This window comes from Cantharellus anzutake (assembly GCF_015039405.1).
Source record: "Cantharellus anzutake strain C23 chromosome Unknown EI90scaffold_145, whole genome shotgun sequence".
NCBI lineage: Eukaryota > Fungi > Basidiomycota > Agaricomycetes > Cantharellales > Hydnaceae > Cantharellus > Cantharellus anzutake.
Genome location: NW_024067095.1, coordinates 115,811 through 138,636, shown reverse-complemented (window position 1 = coordinate 138,636; position 22,826 = coordinate 115,811). Strand labels below are relative to the sequence as shown.

Genomic DNA, 22,826 nt, shown 5'->3' with positions numbered 1-22,826 from the left:
CACAGTACCCATCTCGCGCATAGGATACCTTCTCTGCCCGAGTAACGACGCTGTTTAGGTTTCATCCATCGAGACGACCATTGCACAGGTCTCACCTCTGTGCATCAAACCCCCTAGTACTTGGACTTCGAGTTGTCTGTGGAAGTGCTATTGGATCCTAAACGCTTGGGTTTACCCACCCAGCAACTAGTTTAGATACCTTCAACGGCTGTCAGCGTTGCTATCGACAGCTGGATTTAAGGCCCGGCTGAGGCATCGCTGAGTGAGGGTTCGGCGCTACACAGTTGGCGAGAAAGATCTTTATGCGAGTGCCCAATATCATCTTTGAACTCGGTCTACTATCTCTACCAAGTAGCTTAGACTCCTACGCCGCCGACCGAAGCCATTTCCACAGGTCATGGTGGGCAGCTAACAGCACATGTTGAATTGCAAATGTCAAAAAGCCAATTTCATTACCTGCCGCGCGGCCAACGTTGTCTTGCCTCTTATGTCCACAACAGCGCGCAGCAGTTTGCGCATATATCTTGTGAGCGTTTCCCTCCCTTTACCCCACCGCTGCACTAAGCACCATGCGCAGAAATCGTAGTTCCCGCTCGCAGTTCAAGAGGCCAAAGCGCGCTTCAGAGCCTTCGGACGATCCGCCGCAGGCCTCCATCACTGGGTCCTCTGTTCCCATTGCCCAGATCCCATCTTCAGATGATCCGTCGCTGCCGCTACCTCCACTTACTACCGAAATGGACATTGGCAGTCCGCGCACGACGCCCCACACATGCTGCATCCAGAACAACAGCGCGAGCGTCCGCACGTATCAAGAACCTGCAGATATCGGGACATCAGTCCCCGCTTCTTCATTGGTCCGAGCGCGATCCGGATCTCGTGGCTCTGGTGATCTAAAGAAAACAATCGTCGCCAGCACCAAACTCCATCTCCAAGCCGCAGTCACTGCTCTCAAGTTCGCTCCCATCAAAAATATTGGCCAGGTCCCCGACACGCTTCTTGCTTGTATCAGTATCTATGAGGTTAGCAAACTGTCTTGATCATTCTTGTTACGATCGCCTCATGCATGCTGCATCCATGTAGGACGTCAAGGGTAATTCTGAGGAGCTCAAGCAGTTGTGCGTCGTAATTCAGCAAGCGCAAGCCTCGGTGCTGGAGCCCCTCCAAAAGTGGACTGGAGAAGTCCCTCCTGAGCTTGACAGCCTAGTGCAAGAGGTCCGGGTGTGCGCATAGGCTCGTCTTACCCTTGCTCGCACTCGCTCATTTTTTCCGTAGGGCTTTGGAGAAGCAGATGGAGGACATTAAAGCAGTCCGAGAAAAAAACATTGTCAAGAGGACCATTCTAGCGCAAGAGATAGCCCGACAAATAACCGGTATGAAGAGCTGTCTGAGTGATGCGATCCATCGATTCCAGGTCTGCCTATTTCAAGATTGTTTGAGTAATTCGGTCCTGATTAACCATGCCCGCCATAGCTAAGAATATCGACTTTAATTCTACTTCGTGCCGAGCACGCATCGGTTCAATGTATGTGTCAGGGTACATGATGAATTCCCTAACCGCTAATATATACTTCTAGCCGAGATATCGAGACTCAAGCGAGCTCCGGCCGAGCATCTTTACGTGAAAAGCAAATCAGAGTGCCTACCAGGCACGCAACTCAAGATTCAAGAATCCCTACTCGAGCACCTGAAGAAACCTGAGAACCGATTTGTTTGGCTACGGGATCCCCTGGGACAGGAAAGACCGCGATCTCTATGAGTATCGCATCCACTCTTGAGCAGCACGGCATCCTGGCAGCGTCATATTTCTGGGACAAGAATCGGAGAGGATCGGGCTTGGATTCTATTGAACAGTTCCCCTCTACCCTTGCCTGCCAACTTGCATCATTCAACGAGGACTTCAAATTGTCGCTCGTCAGACAACTTCGGAAACCGGATTTGACCTTGTTTCAGGATTTACCTCTGGAAAAACAAATGAAGGCTCTGATTATTGAGCCGATACGCAACCTGAAGGACATATTCCCTTCGGGTAAGAATCGCTTCGTCATCGTCTTGGACGGTCTTGACGAGTGCGGGAATCAGGAGGCACTGGAGTCCCTGATGGAGCTGGTACTGGCCCTTCAGGAGCTGCCACCTGCATTTTCTGTGCTAGTTAGTAGTCGTCCTGAGCGAGAGGTCATATCAGCTTGGTCTAAGGCTCGGACCGTGGGACATGTCATACCATCCGAAGATGTAGACAAGATAGAACACGATGAAGGTTTCCATACAGTCCGCTGTATGGTGAAAGATCGCCTTCAGGGCGTTATCAAAAATTCTTCATGGAAACCAACGGAGTGGGAACTCAATGCTTTTTCCCGGGCTTGTCGTGGGTTACCCATTATGGCATCGATCCGAATTCGCGATGTCTGCCAGCAGGCACGGCGTGGTCGCACCCCACAATTAGCTTTCCAGAACCTGCTCAATCTTGCTGATACACCTGCCGACCTTGGATGGGAGTACTTGCGAATCCTTCGTCAAGCCTTTGTGCTAGATTCGTCTGGAATTCCCCCCGATGTGGCCAAGACGTATCGCTTAGTAGTCACGGCAATTCTGGCGGCCCATGAGCGGATGAGTGTTTCTTCCATGTCACAAATATTTGAGATTAGCGAGGATGAGATCTGTGCAACATTGGAACCAATCAGCTCAATCATAAATCTTCCCTCGGAGAACACAAAGGAGATTACCTTCTATCACGCAACGGCAAAAGAATTCATAACGGGGAAACCAATTGGTGGTGAGGAGGACAAAGTATTCTTTATTGATGACATGAAAGGATACTCCCTCGGATTACCGCTCCTTCGACTCTTCAACAGCTATTGTGAGCAGAATGTGTTTGGTATACCCACCGATCCTCCTTTAGGAGATGAAGGAAAATGGAAGGAATTTATTGCAAAAAAGGTGGATTATCGCAGCCGCTTCTCCTATATCATTAATTATTTACTCGAGCACTTGGACCCCTCGCAACTGTTTTCGCAAGAGTCCAGTGAATTACAAAACGAGTTCAATTCCTTCATTACACAAAACTACGTGTTGACATGGATTCACTTGCACGATCCTCGTCAGCGACCTCTTTTCTATTTATTTCCTGAAGAATTACTTCAATTTAATGTAGGTATAAACTATTCATCCCACACTTCTCTGATGTCACTTTTGATAGAATCACGATTCAACCCAACTTGTGAGAGAGTTAGATCCGCTGGATTGGTATATCACGGACACACCATGGTATCTTTATCGATCATATCTCCCTTTCTCCCCACCCTCCCTTTACAAACAATAGGGCCATCTCTCTGATCCTGTTCGGATCTTCTCCGCTTTTGGCGAGTTCTCTGGTGGCATCATCCCATTAAGTGCGGATTCACGCAGGGCGCAAGGAGTCATGCACTCCAAGTTGAGTGAATTACCGAAGAAAGTTGACGGACATGGAAACAAGGCAATCAACTATGACGCTGAATTTCACGAACCTGATGTTCGCAATGGCATTGTGACGTGTGCCACACTCTCCCTTGATGGTCGCTATGTTGCACTAGGGTTTGGCAGTGGCATCATCGAAGTTGCCGATATAGATCATCAGCGTACAATCTGTCGGTTGCAGCCTGATTCTGCCAATATCCCCATCTGGATCGAATTTGTCAATGGCAGCCACCGAGTCGCTACCGAAGATATTGATGGCCGCGTAACAGTCCTTGGTGATGATATGACCGCTGTAAAGCTCGGCACTCTTCCCACTGGTGACTATCCTGCCGGGACTGCCGTCTCAAATAATGGATTGTTTGTCATACGAGTCCCACGAAATCTCGATAACCCTTGGTACGACAAGATGATGCTTATATCTGTCTCAAGGGATCCAGCTATCCGGTGCCTCGCATCTCCTCCTTCCGAAATGTCTGCATCCCCATCGTGCTCTTCCGCCCTGTTCTCCGTCAACTCTTCGCCCCCATTATCCATCCCTCACCGTCGGACATTCGGTTTTTCTCCAGGAGCACAATATGTTGGTGCTTTTGATGGGGTCTATGCCGTTACCTGGTCGACAGAATCATTACAGTGCATTGCGGGTTATCGGGTGACAAACTTCAATTATTGGATTATTAATTCCTCTATCCCTCCAACTCACTCATACCTCGTCCCTGATCCTATATTCACTCGAGCCACTCTTCCCTTAGTAGGAGGTGACACGGCTTATACACATCACTCCGATGCGACTGTAGGGCATGACTCTGACGAGTCGTGGATCATGCACCCATTTTACGACCTCTCGCCAAGCAACTCAGAAAAAAGGGTCCACCGTTTGCCTGCCGCAACGAGAACTCCACACATCTATTCCTCTGAGTCATTGTGGGCCACTGTGCACCTAAATGGTAGGGAAGAACTCGACCTCCCACCGCGCTACGGACCCATTGATTCTAAGGAAGCTTGGTACGGCCATCGAGTAACGCCTGATCCTCTGTACCTCTACCGCCCCCAGTCCAACAGGGATGGAACTCGATTTTTGGTCCAGGGCAAGTTACGGGCCCCAATTATCATCGATATTAGCCAAATTGTTTAGCAATTTACCAGTGCACCCGTTGGTGCTTACTCGTCATTCTCTCACTCCTTGAGCCAGACACTCAATGTCTTTTGGGCTGTAATGTTGCTCAGAATTGTGGACAGTCTTTGAAGTGTGTATCATGTACTATTTTTGTAACGTTAGGTTTGGTAACGTACATAACATTATTGTTGGTGATGACGGGTCTCTGGTGCCCCGCGGAGTACAGGAAGGCGAAACACCACAACTACTGGCGAGGCCAGCCAGATGGAACAAAATCACAGAGCTTTTCAAAGGAATATTCAAGGCAGCGTTGTTAACTTGCACTTAACTGATGGCGCGCACACACAAACTCGAGCAGTTGAAGAGACAACAGTAATTGTTGGATTTTTATCGGTTGCGTCACCTATGCTTTTATACTGGCACTTGCACATCTTATCGTCGTCCCTGTCCAATTCCCTCCCCTATATGCATACCGTTGCGATATGTTTACGTGTGACCAGATAGCGTACTATGGCCACCCGGACGACTAGAATGGGGCAGTGGGATGGGGCTCTGTAATGCAGTACAGATGAAAGGGATATACCTGTACGCCTTTACAAGTGTAGCATGATATGCATGGCCAGCCATATAATCAAGCTGGATGACGAGTGTTGAGACAGTGTCACTGGAAGCGTGCGAGCCATGATTCATAATCGCGTCCGGGAAACGTCTGGTGATGTCAAGCTGCGTAAGTGCCAACGAATATAGAGTGAGTGACATACCGCATAATTCAACTGGACCTCTACAGCGAAAAGGGGAATGGAACTGTATGCCCAATTACCATCCTGACAGACGTACACGCGACGTCCCCGATGGCTATCCTGGGCTGGTGGATTTACTCCATCGTTCCCATCTGAAGTTGGCTCAGGGAGAGAGGCACGGGATGCAGTCACCTCGACGTCTCACTGGTGCTCGTGTGGTCACTAATTGGTACACGCACCCATCCCAAATGCGTGCTTGAGGGTTTTCAACGGTTGAGAATGTTGTACAAGGGGTTTTTCCATCTCAACTATTGTGCTCGCTGAACGTTCCACTCCCATTGTCGGGCCCGCCGAAATCCAAGGAAGGAATCATCTCAGTGTCATCGTCATGAAGAAACAATCATTGAGGGTAAGGAAAGAGCCCCCCGTTCGGTTCGCTCAGATCGTGGATTACCATGACCGAAGTGCTGTTTCCTCTGGGTGGGGGGCACTACTGGAAACAGCGAATATGAATATGCGAGGAAGGGTGGTCCGGACGGAGGTAGGCACCACCTCGCTTCTTAGGGTGACCTACGCACCCCAAGAAGCAGTGGTTGCGTCATCACCAGCCACGAGGACGACAATATCGAAACTGATCATAAAGAATCCATAGTGAATGGAGGTGATACGGCCCAACTGCCACGCTTGGCCGCACACATGGTGTGAAGGAGAATGTGAGGAGGCTAACAAATTGGAATGGCATGGAGACAAGGAGGTTCGGCATGAGGGAGAACACGCTCCTGATAGGAAGGCTCTCAATGACCATGTCACTGTCTATTGGGCCGTTTGGTGCAACAATGGTGCTTCTGAATACTGAGACAGGCCGTCCGGTGCTTGTGACGTATGGTATGACTGTAGCTGCTGGGCCCCAATTTGACTCCCAGGGGAATAGGAATAGCGAGCCACCAGATACGCGTCTTTCTGCACGTCCTCAAGGATCATCAGTGGATGCACCAAGGTCACCTATCAGAGGTGGTGGCCCTCTATGCGTGGCAACGACGCTGTCGAATACTCCACTGCCAAGCTAGGGCCTCCACGAGTATCACGTAAATAGTACTAGTAGGATAGTGCTGAAGGCTTTCAGAACAATAGGCCATCGAATCGTTGGTGTATATGCAGGTGTTAAGCCATCCGTGTTGCCGTACAAGTTTGGGACTGCAAGTGCCATCAGCCAAGGATGTCATGGAGCATCCGTCAGAGGAAAGGCAAAATATTGAATGAAGAGGATGATCAAGTTGTACGTTAGGTGCGAAACTGAGTCACAACAATTGGACTGATAAGACGGCGAGAACAGCAATAGTTTGTCCTCAGCGTCGTATCCTAAGTGAGATCAATCCAATCGAGAACGGGCTCAAAAATTGCCTGGTTTGGATCAGAAAGTGCTGATAAGGCCGAGTTGAACATCAAGATTGGGACATTGAGTGATTACTGGGGTACCCGGGTGCAGACTAACGCGTACGACAGTTCAATTTAGGTGCATACACTTGGCCGCTTTTGCCCGAGTGGTGCCTGCATTATACTCCACTATTGAGTTTCGTACTAGTGGTCGGATATTGGGTGGATGATTGTTGGTGTTGGTGGGTGCAAACTGATTATGTAATCGCCGACTTCGTCCAGACCATGCTTGGGGACTAGGAATGACAAGCTCCACCATTTTAGGGCTTCACGCCTTGAGGTATTGGTCTCTTTTCATGTTGAACGTATTTCCGAGAGTAGTCACACCTGCCTCCCACCGTATTAGCGCTGGTACATTGGGATGGCTATTATAATTTTCATATATGGCACCGGACTTGCCCCGATAAGTAAGCGGGCTTGGGCACGAAAACAGGATCTGATTCTCTCAAATGAAACGTTGGAACAAGATGGTAAGAATCTCTCGATGTCCCGTCCTGCCAACCCCATTGTTCCTATCCATATGTTCCACCAATACGTTGTCATCTATATTACGCTTTCCTCTATTCCATTACCACTCATATTCACCAGGCCGGCTGGATTGTGAATTATCAACATGCGGTAAGTCCGACTCATAATCAGTGGTTGGTTGAGCTAAATATGAGCCTATCATTCAGCCCCTCAATCCCATGTCGGACCAAACGATCTCGGGGACTATTCGAATAATCATCCTACCCGCAACTTCAATTATCCGCGAAACATTGCGCACTGTAGTAGTTGTTTTTACGCTGAGAACTCCCTTCTCACATCTTGGGCGAGACTGGGTCCTTTCGGGCAAGCTTCCAGATCGGGGTGCCTGCTGTGGGGGTGCTGGTGTATGTTATCCCGGATCCTTGTGCTGACGAGGGCAGGGTGTGAGGAAAGCTGCGTCAATCAGAATGGGTTGCAAGCTTGAACGTATAGCTCGTACATCTAGCTTTAGGGGCTAGCTCTGGTCATTTCCTTCACTTATCATCCAGGAGAAAACCTCAGTGATGCACAGATAGAGGTACGGTAGCCATTTGCCGTACATCACTCACCCCATATTCGTTAGCACTTACACAGCTTACTTAACCCCGGGTGCGATCCTATGAATCACGACTTGACGTGCCTCCACTCACAAACGCACATCATATATGCTTCGACTTGATCATATGTGAACACATCGTAGCTCGAAATACTTGTAAAGGTGTACGGGTATATTCGAATTCCTTTTGATTCATGCTCGGGTGCTGCACTCCAGAGCCTTGTCCTGCCCCTCTCATTCCCAATCGTTCGGGCTGCCGTATTATGGCACTACCCAGCTCCATCTCATGTATATCGCGACGGAGTGGTGGCATGTTGGGAAGAGAATTGGGAAGGGCGCTGCGATGAGATGTACAATTAAGCGCAGGACATTATCGATTTGTTATTGTCTCACTCAGTAGTGCATGCCCCCAAGTCGACAATCCTTTGGATATATCTTTATTCGAAAGGTTGCATAATTTTTTTCATCTATCTTATTTCCCCCTGGCGAGTAGTTTTAGGGTTTCGTTAACATCGACAGTAATGTTAGGTACATTACCAAACATAACGTTATGGAAAAAGTATAAGCACAAACGGGCGCATTGGTAAATGCTAAACAATTTGGCTAATATCAATGACAATTGGGGCCTGTAACTCACACTGGACGAGAAATCGAGTTCCGTCCTTGCTGGAATGAGGGCGGTAGAGCCCCAGAGAATCAATTGGCGTTCGATAACCGCACCAGGCTTCCCCAAAATCAATCCGTCGATAGTCCCATGGGAGCCCGAGTGCTTCCCTACCATTGAGCCACACATAGGGCCACCGTGACGTGTCGGAATAAATTAGTGGGGTCCTCGTTGCGGTAGGCAAACGGCGGAGCTCAACGCTTTCTTCCGAGTTGCCCGGTGAGAGATCATAAAATGGGCACTTGATCCAGGACTCATCAGAGCCATGCCCTGCGTCCACGTCGGAATGATGTGCATAAGCCGCATCACCTTCTACCAAGGGAAGAGTGGCTCGAGTGAATATTGGATCAGGGACAAAGTATGAGTTAGTTGGAGGGACAGTGGGATTAATGATCCAATAGTCGAAGTTCGTCACCCGATAACCTGCAATGTACTGGAATGATTCTGTTGACCAGGTAACGGCATGGATCCCATCAAAAGCACCAACATATTGTGCTTCCGGGGAGAAACCAAGGGTCCGACGGTGAGGAGTGGCTAACTTATCGTTGAGTTGAGGAGATGGAGAGAAAGGAGGAGAGGCGAGGCAATGGATAGATGGATCCCCCGAAACAGATATGAGCATCATGTTGTCATACCAAGGGTTGTCGAGATTTCGTGGGACCCGTACGACAAATAATCCATTATCTGAGGTGGTGGTTCCCGCAGGATAGTCACCAGTGGGAAGAGTGCCGAGCTTCACAAATGTCATATCGTCACTGAGGAGTGTTACATTCCCATCGATATCTTCGGTAGCGACTTGGTGGCCGCCATGGACAAATTCGATCCAGACAGGAAGACTGGCCGAATTATTGGGCTGGAATCGACAGACTGTATGTTGATGATCAATATCGGCAATTTCGATGATGCCATTGCCAAACCCCAGTGCAACATAGCGACCGTCGAGGGAGAGTGCGGCAGATGTCACAGTTCCATTACGAATATCAGGCTCGTGGAATTCAGCCTTGTAATTGATCCCCTTTCCTCCCCGTCCATTAGCCGTCTCTGGTAGTTCACTCAACTTTGCGTGCATGACCTCTTGGGCCCTGCGTGAATCCTCGCTTAGTGGGATGGTGCCACCAAAATACTTGCCAAAAATGGAGAACATCCGGACAGGATCAGACAGATGGCCATATTGTTTGTGGATGAACGATGAGAGTGGCGTGAAAGGAAGCTCTGATCGATACAGCTGCCATGGTTTGTACCCGACATTGAAAGCGACTGGACCCAACTCTCTCAGAAGTTGGATCAAATCGTGGTTCTATCGAATATGACATCAGAAAAGCATCAGATGAACAGTCAACGCTTACATGGAATTGAAGTAATTCTTTAGGAAATGAAAGGGGTTCGGGATAGCCGACTTCGTTTTGCAACTGCATGAATGTCAACATGTAGTTTCGCGTAATGAAAGTATTGAACTCGTTTTGTAACTCATTGGGCTCTTGTGAAAATAGTTGCGAAGGGTCCAAATGCTGAAGTAAGTATTCAATAACATAGTGAAAGCAGCGGCGATAATCCATCTTTTTCGCCATAAATGCCTCCCATTTTCTTTCATCTCCGAAGGGAGGATCGGCAGGTATCCCAAATGTGTTCCGCTCACAATAACTGTTGAAAAGTTTGAGGAGCGGAAGTCCAAGGAAATACCCATACCCTTTTACGTCATTGATGAAAAATACTTTATCCTTCTCATCACCAATTGGATCCCCCATTATAAATTCTTCCGCCGTTGCGTGATAGAAGGTGACATCTTCTGTGTTCTCTGAGGGAAGATTTATGATCGCCCTGATTGGTTCCAATGTCGCCCGGATCTCATCCTCGCCAATCCCAAAAAGTTGCGACATGAAAGACACATTCATCGGCTCACGTGCCACAACAATCGCCCCGACCACCAAGCGGTACTTCTTGGCCACATCCGAGGGAACTTCAGATGAATCCAGCACATAGGCTTGTCGAAGGACTCGCAAGTACTCCCTGCTAAGGTCGGCAGGCATGTCAGAGAGATCGAGCAGGTTCCGGAACGCCGATTGTAGGGTGCGGCCACGCCGAGTCTGTAGGCCAACATCGCGAACCCGGATAGATGCCACAACAGGTAACCCACGGCAGGCCTGAGAAAAATCATTGAGTTCCCCCTCTGTTGGTTGCCACGAAGATTCACTAATGAGGTCCTGAAGGCCGTCAACCACCATACGTCGCACAGTGTAGAAAGCCTCATCCTTTACGATCTCGTCCACATCTTCACACGGTATGACATGTCCCTTCTTTCGAGCCTTGGACCAAGCTGAAATGACTCCCGGCTCGGGACGACAACTAACAAACACAGCAAATGCTGGCGGCAGCTCCTCAAGGGCAAGTACTAGCGTCATCAAGGACTTAAGTGTCTCCTGATTCCCGCATTCATCGAGACCATCCAAGACGATGACCAAGCGATCCTTACCTGGAGGATAAATGTCCTTCAGGTCACGCATCGGCTCGATTATCAGAGTTTTAATTTGTTTTCCCAGGGGGAAATCCTGGACTAACTCCAAACCTGGTTGCCGAAGGCGTCTGACGAGCGACAATCTGAAGTCCTCGTTGAAGGATGCAAGTTGGCGGGAAAGGGTAGAGGGGAATAGTTCAAGAGAATCCAACCCCGATCCTGTCCGGGTTTTATCCCAGAAGAATGAGGCGGCCAGAGTACCCTGTTCCTCAAGAGTAGATGAGACACTCATAGAAATTGCAGTTTTCCCTGTTCCAGGAGAGCCCCTTAACCAAACAAATCGGGTTTCGGCATTCGTCAGGTGCTTGATTAGGGACACTTGCATCGAAGCCCGCGTGCCTGGAAGGCACTCCGATTTGCTCTTCACTAAATTGTGCTCGGCTGGGGCTCGGCGAAGTCTTGATAGCTCAGCTACAAGTATTAGTGATTAAACAATTTATAAGCACGCACACGGACACATACATTGAACTGATGAGTGCTCGGTACGAAGCAGAATTAAAGTCAATGATCTTAACTATGGCGAACATGGTGAGTCGGGATCCGCCCATTTGAAAATCTCGAGCACGCGAACCTCGAATCGATGAATAGCGTCATTTAGACAGTTCTTCATATTGGTTATCTGCTGTGTTATCTCGGACGCTAGAACGGTCTTCTCGACGATATGTTTGTTCTGGACTGTTTCAATGTCCTTGACCTGTTTTTGCAAAGCCCTACGAAGAGAATGAGAAAATTTGAATAAAAGGAAGAGCAGATGCATACACGCGGAATTCCTCCACTAGGGTTTCAAGCTCAGGAGGGATCTTTCCAATCCACGTCTGGAGGGGTTCAAACACCGAGTCCTTCGCTTGCTGAATCACGTCGCACAACTGCTTGAGATCCTCGGCGTTCCCGCTAACATTCTACTCGCATGCACTAGGTATGAGAGAAGACCACGGTCAGGATCGCCAAGACCATTCACGAACCTCATAGATTCGAATCCATGTCAAAAGCGTGTTGGGGATCTGATCTAGATTGGGAATGGGGACGAACTTGAGAGCAGTGGCCGCGGTTTGGAGAAAGGCTTTGGTGCCACCGGCGATTATATCCTTTCGATTGCCATCAGATCTACGAGACGCCGATTCCGCTGTCACTGATGAAGCAGCTGGGGCTAACGGCCCGATATCTGACGGTTCTTGCTGCGTGCCTACGCTCGCTTCATCGTCACCAACTAACGCAGTAGGAATCACTTCGGTGGGAAGGGGAGATAGCAATGGCCGTGGGCCGTTTGGAGATGTCTCGGTCACAGGATAATTGGGCTGGGGTGTACTTGATTGGTTGCGACGATTGGGGCTGGGGCTTCTCCTGAATAGCTCGGATATCCTGTCTCGAAGGCGCGTTCGCTGCTCTGCGGCATCATCCTTTAATGTGCTACTAGAGGAAAGGTTACCAGGATGTGATCCTTCTGGCTGATCATGATCTCCGCGAATCGTCCCGTCGTTCTCAGTTGCAGAAACAGCAATCCGGATGTTGGAAAAATTGGGCGTTGACCCCTGTAGCTGGTCATTAGGAGGCTCTGGAGCGCGTCGTCGCTTCATCAGGGAGGGAAAATGGTGGTATTTACGATCTTTGGGCATGTTGCACTAGCTGGCGATCACAAATGATTATGTTCGCGTTCGGTAGCGCTCGGCTGCTCTCACATTATATATGTGTAAACCTAAGGCCCAGGCTGTTGGCTCTCGTGGAGTGGACGTAACAAGCGATGAACTGGTAATCGATGAATTAATCCGTTCCTGGAAAAAGTACTCACTCCGCACGTGCATATTCCCCGCGCTTAGGCTGACCACAGCCCAACAGACGGTGCAACGCAGTGGCCAGCCTCTATTACAAACGAATGGCATACCGGCCCGAAATTTCAAATTTCTGCAACATTACATAAAATGAATGAGTCAGAGTGTGTGAACTAATGTGTCCCAACTCTCGCACTTGCGCTTTGCATAGCTCCCTAAGGCCAATGATTATAAGCGTGACGTCTAGGGCCCTTGTTTTCTTGCCTTATATCTTTTGTTCAGCAACTTCGAGTGGAACCCGTGCTATCGCTCCTGGTGACCAACCACTTTCATCCCAGGATTTTACTTTCGTGTTTATCAATATTGCCCCTGAGGAAAGCCGTTGGTTGGGTAGGAAAGGATAGGGAAATAGCTTTCCGGGCTAAGGTGATTCTTTGCTCTTAATTGAGGCACTCTGTTCACAAGGAAACTAGAACAATGATGATCCCGAGCGTCCACGGCTCGGACGACGTTAGCTGCCGACACTTATCGCCACTGCAGAGTCGTAATCAACCTAGGGAACACGGGGAGAAATAGCAACAAGTACAATATTTAGTCCCATCGTCCTCAATGACTGATTGAAAAATCGGCATACAATTCATAACTTTGAGCCGACTATACATCCGATCCTCATTGAAAAGGAGCTAAAAAGTCACCTGTTGCTCTATCTCACAGTCTGGATGTGTTGGCGATGCTCCTTTACAATTTGGACGAAGTTTGCAACACCACGGTACGCCAACAGGTCAAAATATATGAAGCGAAGGATCTCTTGATCCTCTGCCCAGTGCGGCAATGGGGGATGACCACAACTCAGAAAGCCTCTTCCACCAGCCATCGAGAACAGAGAGCATTCCAATGATAATTAGAGCGTAGCTTTGAGAAGATTTCTGGAAACGCTGAAACCGAAGCTCCATCACCAGGGCATCACGACCCTTCGTAGGCCATCGCGCCAAATATATCGTCCCGTGGAGAGTGCGGGTGCAGGTTCTCACACTTCATGGCGAAACGGATGGAGGGGACATAAACTCATAGGTTCCCTGAAGGACGGTTCGATGCATGTGCGGTTGGCTAATATGTGAGACTTACTGAGGTGGATTCTGCAATGTCCGTCCCCATCAAGCGGGTGCCGTCTGAAATAATGACCCAACACTCAGTTACATCGACCGACAGCACTAGTTCCGCAATTCCCCTCTGTATGCCCTTGGCAACGGCCATCACTTTGCCGACCTCATCCTTTACCTCCCGATTTGTTCTTGAATCTTCTAAAAGTGCTTTCAATGCCTCGACTTTACCGCACTGGGTCACTGAGTTCGCCGAGTTCGCCGACATCTTTATTGCCGCAAATGATGGCGTCGTGGAACTCTTTCAACTTGTCGATGTTGAATGGCACAATTTGGGCATGTTGCATCAGCTTGAGATCATTCCTGATGCCAATGTCTCGTTGCATGTACCCGTACTGATGCAGAAAGCCATCGGACGAAAATTATGGAGAGAGAAGATGCGGATCGCAATACGTGCCAAGCATGGGGTACAACACACAAATGCACAAATCCCAAGCAATCTCACAGTGCTTGAGGCTGCACCCTTGACCCCGAAGAAGCAAACTTCGATAGTTCGGCCGTTCTGGACAGAGTGAACCGACATCTTTTGGGTGAAAGTTAATGGCCTTTGAATTGGGACTTGGAACTAAGTACGGATTGGTTGATTTACAACGTCTGGAATTGAATGGCCGAGTTGCGGTTCCGAACTCGCCCGTTGGACCTCGGTGCAAGCTGCATTCCGCGTCTTTCTTCGCACGAGAAGGCCAAGAGCACTTCATGAAGAAAGAAGGATTCAACATCGTTTCGTTCATACTCTCCTCCCCAGTCGCCCGGTGGTCACGGAATCAGATATTGAATGAACCATTGAAGTTGTATGACGGTGGAAGTACTAGGATTGTATCAGTTATATTGGGCCAGGTGTAAAAAAAACTTGCATTTACTTATATCGTATCCATCCTCGTCCTTATCCTTGTCGTCGTTTGAGATTTGCCACGGCTTAAGTTTCTTCGACCCTATTGTTGACAATGTGTCGGCGTCATTCACTGGAGATATGAGCTGACTTGCTCGACAGAGCTCCCTCCTCGGCCTCCCGCTTTCGTGGTTGCAATTGTTTGATCAGTGGGCGTGCATCGGCGTTTGACTTGTAGATGGCTCGCCTGTTCCTGATGCCAAAGGAGTTTGGCGTTGAATGTCTGATGGGAGGTTACCACGAAGGTATTACATACAATGCCCTTTTCCTCCTTTCACCCCTCCACGATCTTTTTTAGGCTAGTCTGGGCGCTTGTAAGCCAAAGCTGGCAGAACGACTTTGACTTTTGACGATTTACAAAGCGAATCTTTGACTCAAAGCGGATGACAGACTTATGACTTTCTCCCGTGATCTGACTGGAACCTAGGGAGACAAAGGACTAGCAGGGCAGGATTTCCAGAGGCCGCCTCAGCATGGGACTTTGACCAGCGAAGGACCCTGACCTCGTGACGTCATCTGTTCACAGTGCAGCGGAGTTGTCCGAATGATATTGTAACATGCAGTACCCGGTGGCTTCCATAATGTTACGTATCCACGTCGCTTAGCTCTAAGCCAGCCTTAGAGTAGTATCTATCATATGCTCCAATCTCGAATTCGCGCCTAATGAAGAACCCATGGCGAGCACCTAACTTGTCGCTCTGCCGCGCGGAGTGGATACATATCAGGAAAGGCCTCCTTGTACATGATGCTTTGAATCGATGATATTGCAATCGCCTCTATCTGGCAGCCTTGCTGATCCCAGCTAATGTTCCCTTAGACATAAAGCCGATTTTTCAATCACCCTCCCACTACAGCACGCGATATGGTTAGCGAATGCTCAGGGTGGCATGGTAAAAAACCTTCTGATTTATCCCTTCGAGACGATTTTCAACTGCGCGCTGGCATCCTTGTGAGCCTCTTTCGGGTCATTGCGGGCGCGTTATCTGACATTCCCTAAGCTTATCTCCGAAATTGGCCTGGTGACCTTTGTTCTTGCGTCCTCCCTGCTCGTGTATTCTTTGGTGAGCACTTGGCGATTGCACCTGTTCAAGCCCATGCTGTACTAGTTTCATTTGGCGTCTAATAGAGACAAGTGCGCAAGAAGCGTCGCGAGTCCAGAAAGCGTGCACCAGGCTCCGGCGTTGAGCCTCAGCTTCAGCCCATATCTGTATTGTTTCTGTGCGCTATCTTCACGGACGCAATGTAAGTCCCGCTACGTCAATGTCGGTATTGACCATTCGTCATCGAATTTCCCGTAGTCATGGGATATCGAATACGTTATCCGTCAAATGGGCTTATGCTGGAAAAGTCACCGAGGGTTCATACTGTACGGCGCAAGGGGTGTTGAGACAGATTGGGTATTTGGGCGTGGGTACGCACGAGTTGATTCGTCTCGCCGAATATCGATCCTTCAACATGCTGGTCACCAGGGTGGTACACCATTGCAATTGCAGTGTTGACTTACCTTCAAGTCTTCCATTCAAAATGGCTAGGGACGAGAGGTGCAAGGATTTTCGTCGCGGGATCTATTTGCTTCATTACCGCTTCCACCGCTTTAATCACTGCAGTCCCTGCTGCTGTCATTCGCCCATATTATGGCAGTACAGGGTGAGACTTGCTCATGATTAGTATTCCATGGACGCTCTAAACCTGCATCCCAGATTGTGGTGCTCAATCTCGGCCCATCACTGGAAGGCGCGAGTAGGTAGGGGATTTTCGCTTCTGCGAGCTTCGGCAGCCTGGAATCTGGATTCGCAGGAACCATGCATGCCTCATTAATACTGGCCGCCCTAGTGACAATTCTTGCATACGGGATGGTAGTGTATAAGTGGGTACGTCAAGCATCTTTTGATGCTAATCGTGTCTTGAGACGGGATGCGATTGCCATGGGATGGTATCCTGTCGGTGCGTGAAACCACCACATAAACCTGCCTTCAGGCTCATCTTTCACATCTCAGCGTATCTCATTATAGCCGCACCTTATTATCTCATGGCTCTCCGTCAACCTCTGGCTCTCCGTCAACCTCATGACCCAACGCTCTCTTCTTCCGCCCTTCTTTCATCGTGGGGGGCTCTCAACGTGATCTTGTGGTGGTTCACAGGAAGACATTTTGGATTCTCCCAAAAAACCTCAAGTTCAGATTTCCAACCCCCCGTGGATGTGGAGATGGCCGCACGATCTTAGCTGACCCACTTGGAGGTCTGGTATTGACCATATGTACTGGGTTCGGATTGGATGAAATCATTAGGTACATTTTTCTAAGCTTCCACTATCGTCAAAAATGGTTGAGTATGACATTGGTTCACTGAGTGGTTATATACCGATGCAGATTAGCTCTCCGTCATCTTGCCAAACCATTATTTTTTTGTTTGAAGAGAACACCAATGAAATGGCAGGCAGCGAAAGAAGTGAACGGATTGATACAGCCTCTAGGCGCTCTGGAGATGATGAGGTAGGAGTCCGCCCAATGGGGGTCCGGGAGTTCGCCCACGGTCGTAGTCACAGTAGCATCCGCATTTGCATTCCGAGTGCAACGAGATTTCAGTTTGGTGCCCTTGTGATCGGGCTGAACCCCAGTGACTTGGCTTGTCTGTGATACATCACTTAACGCTACGAGACGCTCCGGGTCCAGAGGGTTCTACCGCAAACTGAGAAAGACCACCGTTCTACGTACCTCTCCCCAACAGTGGAAATATAGGCAATTTGATCAACCGTGATTGGGATGCAATTATTTTTCTCGGTACGCCTGGGTTTGGAGATCAGCCGTGTTGTCAGGAACGCGGTCACAGTGAAGGGCTCGGAAATGGGCCACTAATGAAGCGCCCTGATGTGTCATTTTCGATGGGAAACTCGAGAATGGGAGAAGATGGGCACTAACACACAGCTATATCCGAAGCAGTAAGATTTTCCCTCTACCCACGGCGAGAGAGATACGTCCAAGCCCACTCCATCAGTCAACTCGACCTGTTCGCCAGATACACGATGATATAAGTGCTGTTGCTCAGCTCGCAGAGGGGCTCCATTCGGACAGTTTCATGAGTCCAACTCAGTCAGGGTTATTGCGTCGTCAGCGAAAATAGAGGGGCAATCGTAATAGAATTAGTTGCTGGATGCGCAGACTATAACATGAAAGATACATGAGTTTGACCTTAACATGATAAAAAGGAAATGGTATCACCTCATTCTCAATGAGGGAGCGGGAAAAATTACGGCGCGCACCTTGTCTTGTGGTGACCGGCGATGAAAAACAATCAAGACAAAAAAGATTGAGAGCGCGTGGTATCGGTGAAAGATCGCAACTCTGAAACAAATTGGGTATAATCGTTGTTAGCTACGATGATATCAAATGAAAGTCTCACAAAGCATAAGAATTTATTCAGCCCTGGAGATTTCCCACCACAATTCCGGAAGGTTCCGGTGCCTCATAGATTCCAACAGTTACGATCGCCGAACGAGAATGTATATAACGCGTAGCAAGTCTACGCAGTTGGGTTGGGTTGAGCATTTTCATTCCCCATTCTCAGATCACCTTACCAAATGGAAACGCCCTCCAGGTTCGGATATATTGCTGCAGGTGCCTTCTCCGGGATTGTACTCCAGGCAGTGTGCGTGGTCGATGGCATTGACAATCGGATAATGACATATTCGCTCTTCCATCTTTCGGCCCTTGTTCAAATGAACTTCATGTCCCTCCCCTTCATGCTATAGACTCCTCGGTGTAATCACCATTCAGACTTTTCTCTATTACAAAAGGTTTTCCAAAGACCATTTCTTTCAGAAGACCGTCATCGGATTCTTATGGTGGGTGCTGGCCAATTACGTTTGGATGATGGTTGGGCAACTGCGCACTCCACTTTCAGGCTCATGCAGATGTTTCAAGTGTGAGCTAAAAGCCGCGTCAGATACATCTTTCAATGACTTGCTGCTTCTCTAGGATAGCTTCGCTTTACGTGTATATATGGATTATCGAGCACTCTGGGAAGTTGACTATAAGATGGTAGGCCCTCTGGTGGACCCATCGCACTGGGTCTGACTTTGTCCCCACGACAGGATTGATACTATCTACCAGTTATCCATGGTAGGGTCATTATCTCAACCCCGGTCCGAGCCTAGTCGGTGCACCGAAGGTTATGTGCCTTTTCATAATTCGCTCCACTAGGTTATTTGTTCTGCCATCGTCCAATTTCTCTTCATCCTAAGACTCTATCGACGTAAGTCCCCTCCGGTAGTCCTTTCTTCCAAGGATTTTGACATTCATCCGAATTGTGTCCAGTCAGTGGATCGATCTGGCTACCAACATTGATTGTATGTCATCACCGTCCATCCTACAGACAATCCCTTTTTACGGAATCCTTATTGACAGGTTTTCCTGACTCTGGGGCAGTTTGGTGAGCGGATCCAAGTGATTGTGTTTTTCGAGCGTCTGATTATCTCGACCCAGGGACCGGTGTTGGTGAGGTGCAAAATTGTGGGATTAAATCACTTCTGAGATTCTCTGCACCCCGCGCGTACTGCATAAAGTGCTCTTTGTCAAGGCGTAAGAGGGCTCTCCATCTGAACCAGCAATTTTCTACTGATATGCTCTTGTCGTCTCACCTGACAGAAATTTTACTCACGGTCCCCAAAGCATACTCTTTTCCAAACGCCCACTCACTGTATCGTGGCTAACACTAGAGGTACGCGCTTCCCATTGGCCAGGATATTTCGCTTGCATGAACATTCATCCTTCAAAGGCAGTGGCTGATCTCGTGATTGGCTTCGCTATGTCATATTTCCTCCAGAAGCGCCGCACAGGATTTCGGCGGTAAGTGATTGATCTGACTCTTGTGGAACTAAATGCATGAATGGATTCCTGCCTAAAGAATGGACACAGTGTTACGGAAGCTAACAGCATATGCCATCAGTACTGGCCTGCTGACTGGGTATGATTTGTGTTGTTGTCACTGAACTAGGTTAAGCTTCCTCTATTTCCCCAACTTAGCATTCTGGCGCTGGGTGCCATGTTTTCTGTATGTTTATTTTCTCAACTTTTCTGATGTGCAATCCTGACAGCCTTTCTCGGGGCAGGTTGCGTTCCACAGCCCCCAATTTATCCCCATGATTTTCATCTTTGTGAGTAAAACTTGTCTTTCAATGCAAACGCTTGGCCTTAGTAATACTCCCTAGGTGCTCGGAGGCGTCTATACTACATCCCTCTTAGCAAAGTACGTATACCGTCACGAAGCAATGCGCCATCAAAGTAATGTCTCGTGTATTGACCACATGCTTCTCCCGCTCCTTCACGCCAGTTTACATTCGCGCTCGAGACTCTGGAGTGAGCTTCGTTTCGAGGGAGACAACGGAATATCAATACATTTGTCCCGGCTTCCTTCCAGGGTAAGAGCAACGCATCCGTAGCCTACTCCCCCATGACTTATTCATCAGATGCGCAATAATATAAGTGCTGTCACTCAGCACGTAGAAGGGCATCATTCGAACGAAGGCACAGATCAAGCTCAGTGAGCAGATTCAGGACCTTGGCATTGCGAGCCGAAATTTAGGCACGGCGACCGAGTAATCTGGATCCAAATCTCGGCGTGTCAGCAAGTGCAGCGACACTCTGTGTGCCCAGTATCCTTATTGAAAAATTGGTCATGGAAGACAGAACTAGTGCATTCACTCGCTAGATGGAGCAATGTCCCTTGTGATAGATCATGGACCTCAGATGTTCCAAGATGGGGAGCGACTTATGCACAGAAAGCAAGATATGGGCGCAGAGCCAAAGTCGAGGTTGGGGGGACATCAAGATACCAAATCGGAGTGGGCGTTGTAGGGTGGTCATGTTTCGGTTATCATGCGAAGGTTTTGACCTGGTCATAACTAGAGTGTGAAGTGGAGAGGGAAAGAGAAAGCAACGTTAAAAGAGGGAACAAGAGATCAAGAGCATCGTAAAAGCGAGGGCTGGTCCATGTATACCGATGAAACCAGGAGCTCTTTTTTTGATACATTTTTTGGAGATCCAGTGCATGATGATGAATGAGAGACTCTTACCCAGTTCGTTGTCGCAAAATCCGAGCTTTTTTGATCATATTAAACTAGTCGAACTGCCTTCGGCTGGTTGTGAAGTGAGAAAAATGTTGAGACTTGTATTGATAGACGGTGGGGTATACATGAATATTCAAACAGCCTACATGCATTGCTCAATTGACATCTCCAGTTTAATGTTGAACATTGAATCACTCATCCAAAAAGTGAGAGACATTCAACTTCAGAAAGGAGCCCAAGTCCAGTCATTGTTAGAAATCAGTTCTGAAGCTGATAAGCGTGTAGAGTAAACCTAAACAGTGCCCCAGTGGGTGATGTGACTGCCTCCAAAAAAAAAAAAACTTTTTTCCCCCCTCAACTGTTAGATCACTCATCGTGACCGTTTTTTCCTCTCTCCTCAGTTACACTATCGTGAACTGAGGTGAGGTCTCATTCTTGGTCTCATTAGACCTTTACTTAATAATCTTTCATTGTCTAGTGCTAGTTTGTAATGCTAGGTAATACTTTTTGGTAATCTAGTTACACTATCGTGAACTGAGCACTAGTTTGTAACGCTAGTTCTCTCACAAGATACTGCAGGTTTGGACAGTTCTGGAATGGAATCAGAGACTTAATACATCAGCAAAAGTCTGTTATGCTCTGGAGAGTCAAGAGTGGCTGGAGCATGTGGGAGACAAAACTGTTGAAGTTAGCAGTCCAACGCCACAGGCAGTCAGGGGTGGTAATCCACCCAGCACGTCACTTCCAGATTGGAGGAGCTCAGACCAGACAAATTGAGCTTTGGGAGAGGCATCGGGGCGCTCCTGCAACTTGGCACTGGACCACAAAGCATCCAGTTTACCTTTGTAGTTCATTTCCTTTTGTCTCTTGCATATCACTGTTGCCACTCATGCATGTATTTAAGGGCAAAGCCTGCAGATGCAGATACTATTAGAACAGCAACTTTGTTTACATTGGGAAGTTTTGTGGCAGTCATTTGTAGCGGTTATTCTGGGGCGCTTTGAGGCGTTGTGTCAAAAACCCGGATTGTAGGGGAAAATGCATGAGTCCGAATGCAGGCGGGGGCTCAACTAGATGGGATCCGGGAGCTCCGGTAGTGGACCAAAGCTTCCCCAGGAAGCCCAGTTCTGCTGGATGGTACAAGAGGCTCTAAGGAGGACACGGCCTCAGTGACTCGGAGGGAGCGCTGTGCCTCCGTTACGTCTCAGTTAGTCCTTGTATTTCTTATGTCTGAGGTATCTTGTAGGAAGGGGCTGGGATTCACTCAGAGGGACTTGGGGTAGCATTTTAGTCGAGATTAGAACTGAGGAAAAACTACAGGTTCTAATCTACAGGTATTTATAAGGGGGAATGGGAAGGACTTAGTCAAAGTCCGAATGATAATAGAAGAACACCGAAAGGTGCCGAATGATGCTGAGAGGTACCGAAAGGTCCTGAACGATATCTTTAATGGGGAACCGAGGTGTCAGGTCGAGGAGGGTGGAGTAAGAGGCCAGAAAATGAATGGGAACGAGAAATGGGTAAGAGGGGGTTAGCCGACTGAATGGTAAGAAGAAGATAGTCGTGTGTCAGGGTCCATCCCTCATCCAGAGGGGACGTAGCAATGAGGCCTGGGAGTGGCACTGGAGAGTCTTCTCCAGCCACTAATTCCTCAAAGTCGCTGAGGGGACTTGGCCTGGGCTTCACAGGGAATGAGTTGAGAAGAAGGGTAACCTTCTCAACCCCCTGTGAGGCCGCTACAAAAGGAGCCTGAGAACTGTGCAGTTGTCGGGTCTTCCCCGAGTTTCCATATTAGGTACCGTGGGAAGATTCTGGGCGAGCTGCTCGCCCAGAACGTTCCCACGGGTTTGCATACCTGTACTATTGCGGAACAGTGGAGGAAAAATGGGGGAAAATGGGGGAAGGGTGGTTAGGAGGGGGAAGGGGTGTCTGAGGGTGTGTGGGGTTGAGGGCTGTGCCCTGACATTGTG

At 48.7% G+C, this 22,826-nt stretch overlaps 8 protein-coding genes across 8 annotated transcripts; 6 read left to right on the top strand and 2 right to left on the bottom strand.

Moving 5' to 3' along the window:
* Nucleotides 1-569: 569 nt before the first annotated feature.
* Nucleotides 570-1,698, top strand: EI90DRAFT_3135825 (uncharacterized protein; the record flags this gene model as incomplete). Its single annotated transcript, XM_039064751.1, has 5 exons — nt 570-1,019; nt 1,081-1,220; nt 1,273-1,411; nt 1,476-1,522; nt 1,575-1,698. The coding sequence occupies 5 exons, from the start codon at nt 570-572 to the stop codon at nt 1,696-1,698; spliced, it is 900 nt and encodes a 299-aa protein (XP_038908677.1).
* A 54-nt stretch (nt 1,699-1,752) lies between these two features.
* Nucleotides 1,753-4,582, top strand: EI90DRAFT_3135824 (uncharacterized protein; the record flags this gene model as incomplete). The annotated part of the gene is made up of 3 exons (XM_039064750.1): nt 1,753-3,144; nt 3,194-3,214; nt 3,317-4,582. 3 exons carry the CDS (start codon nt 1,753-1,755, stop codon nt 4,580-4,582), a joined length of 2,679 nt encoding a protein of 892 aa, XP_038908676.1.
* Nucleotides 4,583-6,954: 2,372 nt separating this feature from the next.
* EI90DRAFT_3089715 (uncharacterized protein) lies at nt 6,955-8,078 on the top strand. The gene is made up of 4 exons (XM_039062313.1): nt 6,955-7,018; nt 7,085-7,356; nt 7,413-7,783; nt 7,946-8,078. The coding sequence occupies exons 2-3, from the start codon at nt 7,188-7,190 to the stop codon at nt 7,688-7,690; spliced, it is 447 nt and encodes a 148-aa protein (XP_038908675.1). The 5' UTR covers nt 6,955-7,018; nt 7,085-7,187; the 3' UTR covers nt 7,691-7,783; nt 7,946-8,078.
* Nucleotides 8,079-10,891: 2,813 nt separating this feature from the next.
* On the bottom strand, nt 10,892-11,302 carry EI90DRAFT_2947875 (uncharacterized protein; the record flags this gene model as incomplete). The annotated part of the gene is made up of 1 exon (XM_039055359.1): nt 10,892-11,302. A coding segment is annotated over one exon (411 nt), but the record flags the coding sequence as incomplete, so codon positions are not given.
* Nucleotides 11,303-11,880: 578 nt separating this feature from the next.
* EI90DRAFT_422600 (uncharacterized protein) lies at nt 11,881-13,037 on the bottom strand. Its single transcript, XM_039067598.1, has 3 exons — nt 12,940-13,037; nt 12,578-12,876; nt 11,881-12,529 (listed from the first exon to the last, which is right to left on the bottom strand). The coding sequence occupies exons 2-3, from the start codon at nt 12,588-12,590 to the stop codon at nt 11,913-11,915; spliced, it is 630 nt and encodes a 209-aa protein (XP_038908673.1). The 5' UTR covers nt 12,591-12,876; nt 12,940-13,037; the 3' UTR covers nt 11,881-11,912.
* An 847-nt stretch (nt 13,038-13,884) lies between these two features.
* Nucleotides 13,885-14,418, top strand: EI90DRAFT_3022227 (uncharacterized protein; the record flags this gene model as incomplete). Its single annotated transcript, XM_039057751.1, has 1 exon — nt 13,885-14,418. One exon carries the CDS (start codon nt 13,885-13,887, stop codon nt 14,416-14,418), a length of 534 nt encoding a protein of 177 aa, XP_038908672.1.
* Nucleotides 14,419-15,538: 1,120 nt separating this feature from the next.
* On the top strand, nt 15,539-17,282 carry EI90DRAFT_3089698 (uncharacterized protein). Its single transcript, XM_039062312.1, has 8 exons — nt 15,539-15,741; nt 15,791-15,853; nt 15,919-16,034; nt 16,091-16,203; nt 16,262-16,439; nt 16,493-16,536; nt 16,590-16,736; nt 16,790-17,282. Exons 1-8 carry the CDS (start codon nt 15,655-15,657, stop codon nt 17,014-17,016), a joined length of 975 nt encoding a protein of 324 aa, XP_038908671.1. The 5' UTR covers nt 15,539-15,654; the 3' UTR covers nt 17,017-17,282.
* A 1,262-nt stretch (nt 17,283-18,544) lies between these two features.
* EI90DRAFT_421946 (uncharacterized protein) lies at nt 18,545-20,383 on the top strand. Its single transcript, XM_039067597.1, has 16 exons — nt 18,545-18,713; nt 18,767-18,829; nt 18,883-18,910; nt 18,992-19,043; nt 19,106-19,137; nt 19,196-19,220; nt 19,274-19,285; nt 19,354-19,369; nt 19,436-19,508; nt 19,566-19,636; nt 19,695-19,754; nt 19,814-19,841; nt 19,900-19,944; nt 19,999-20,036; nt 20,121-20,208; nt 20,287-20,383. The coding sequence occupies exons 1-16, from the start codon at nt 18,631-18,633 to the stop codon at nt 20,332-20,334; spliced, it is 762 nt and encodes a 253-aa protein (XP_038908670.1). The 5' UTR covers nt 18,545-18,630; the 3' UTR covers nt 20,335-20,383.
* Nucleotides 20,384-22,826: the final 2,443 nt, after the last annotated feature.

Bases quoted from the DNA above. Each gene is read 5' to 3' on its own strand.
- EI90DRAFT_3089715 (XM_039062313.1), top strand. From the start codon at position 7,188: ATGAAACGTTGGAACAAGATGGTAAGAATCTCTCGATGTCCCGTCCTG. The intron at 7,357-7,412 runs GTAAGTCCGACT...CCTATCATTCAG, and splicing joins TTGTGAATTATCAACATGCG to CCCCTCAATCCCATGTCGGA.
- EI90DRAFT_3089698 (XM_039062312.1), top strand. From the start codon at position 15,655: ATGGTTAGCGAATGCTCAGGGTGGCATGGTAAAAAACCTTCTGATTTA. The intron at 16,204-16,261 runs GTACGCACGAGT...GCTGGTCACCAG, and splicing joins GATTGGGTATTTGGGCGTGG to GGTGGTACACCATTGCAATT. The intron at 16,537-16,589 runs GTAGGGGATTTT...CTGGATTCGCAG, and splicing joins TCACTGGAAGGCGCGAGTAG to GAACCATGCATGCCTCATTA.
- EI90DRAFT_421946 (XM_039067597.1), top strand. From the start codon at position 18,631: ATGGTGGGTGCTGGCCAATTACGTTTGGATGATGGTTGGGCAACTGCG. The intron at 19,637-19,694 runs GTAAGTGATTGA...TCCTGCCTAAAG, and splicing joins CGCCGCACAGGATTTCGGCG to AATGGACACAGTGTTACGGA. The intron at 20,209-20,286 runs GTAAGAGCAACG...GCTGTCACTCAG, and splicing joins TGTCCCGGCTTCCTTCCAGG to CACGTAGAAGGGCATCATTC.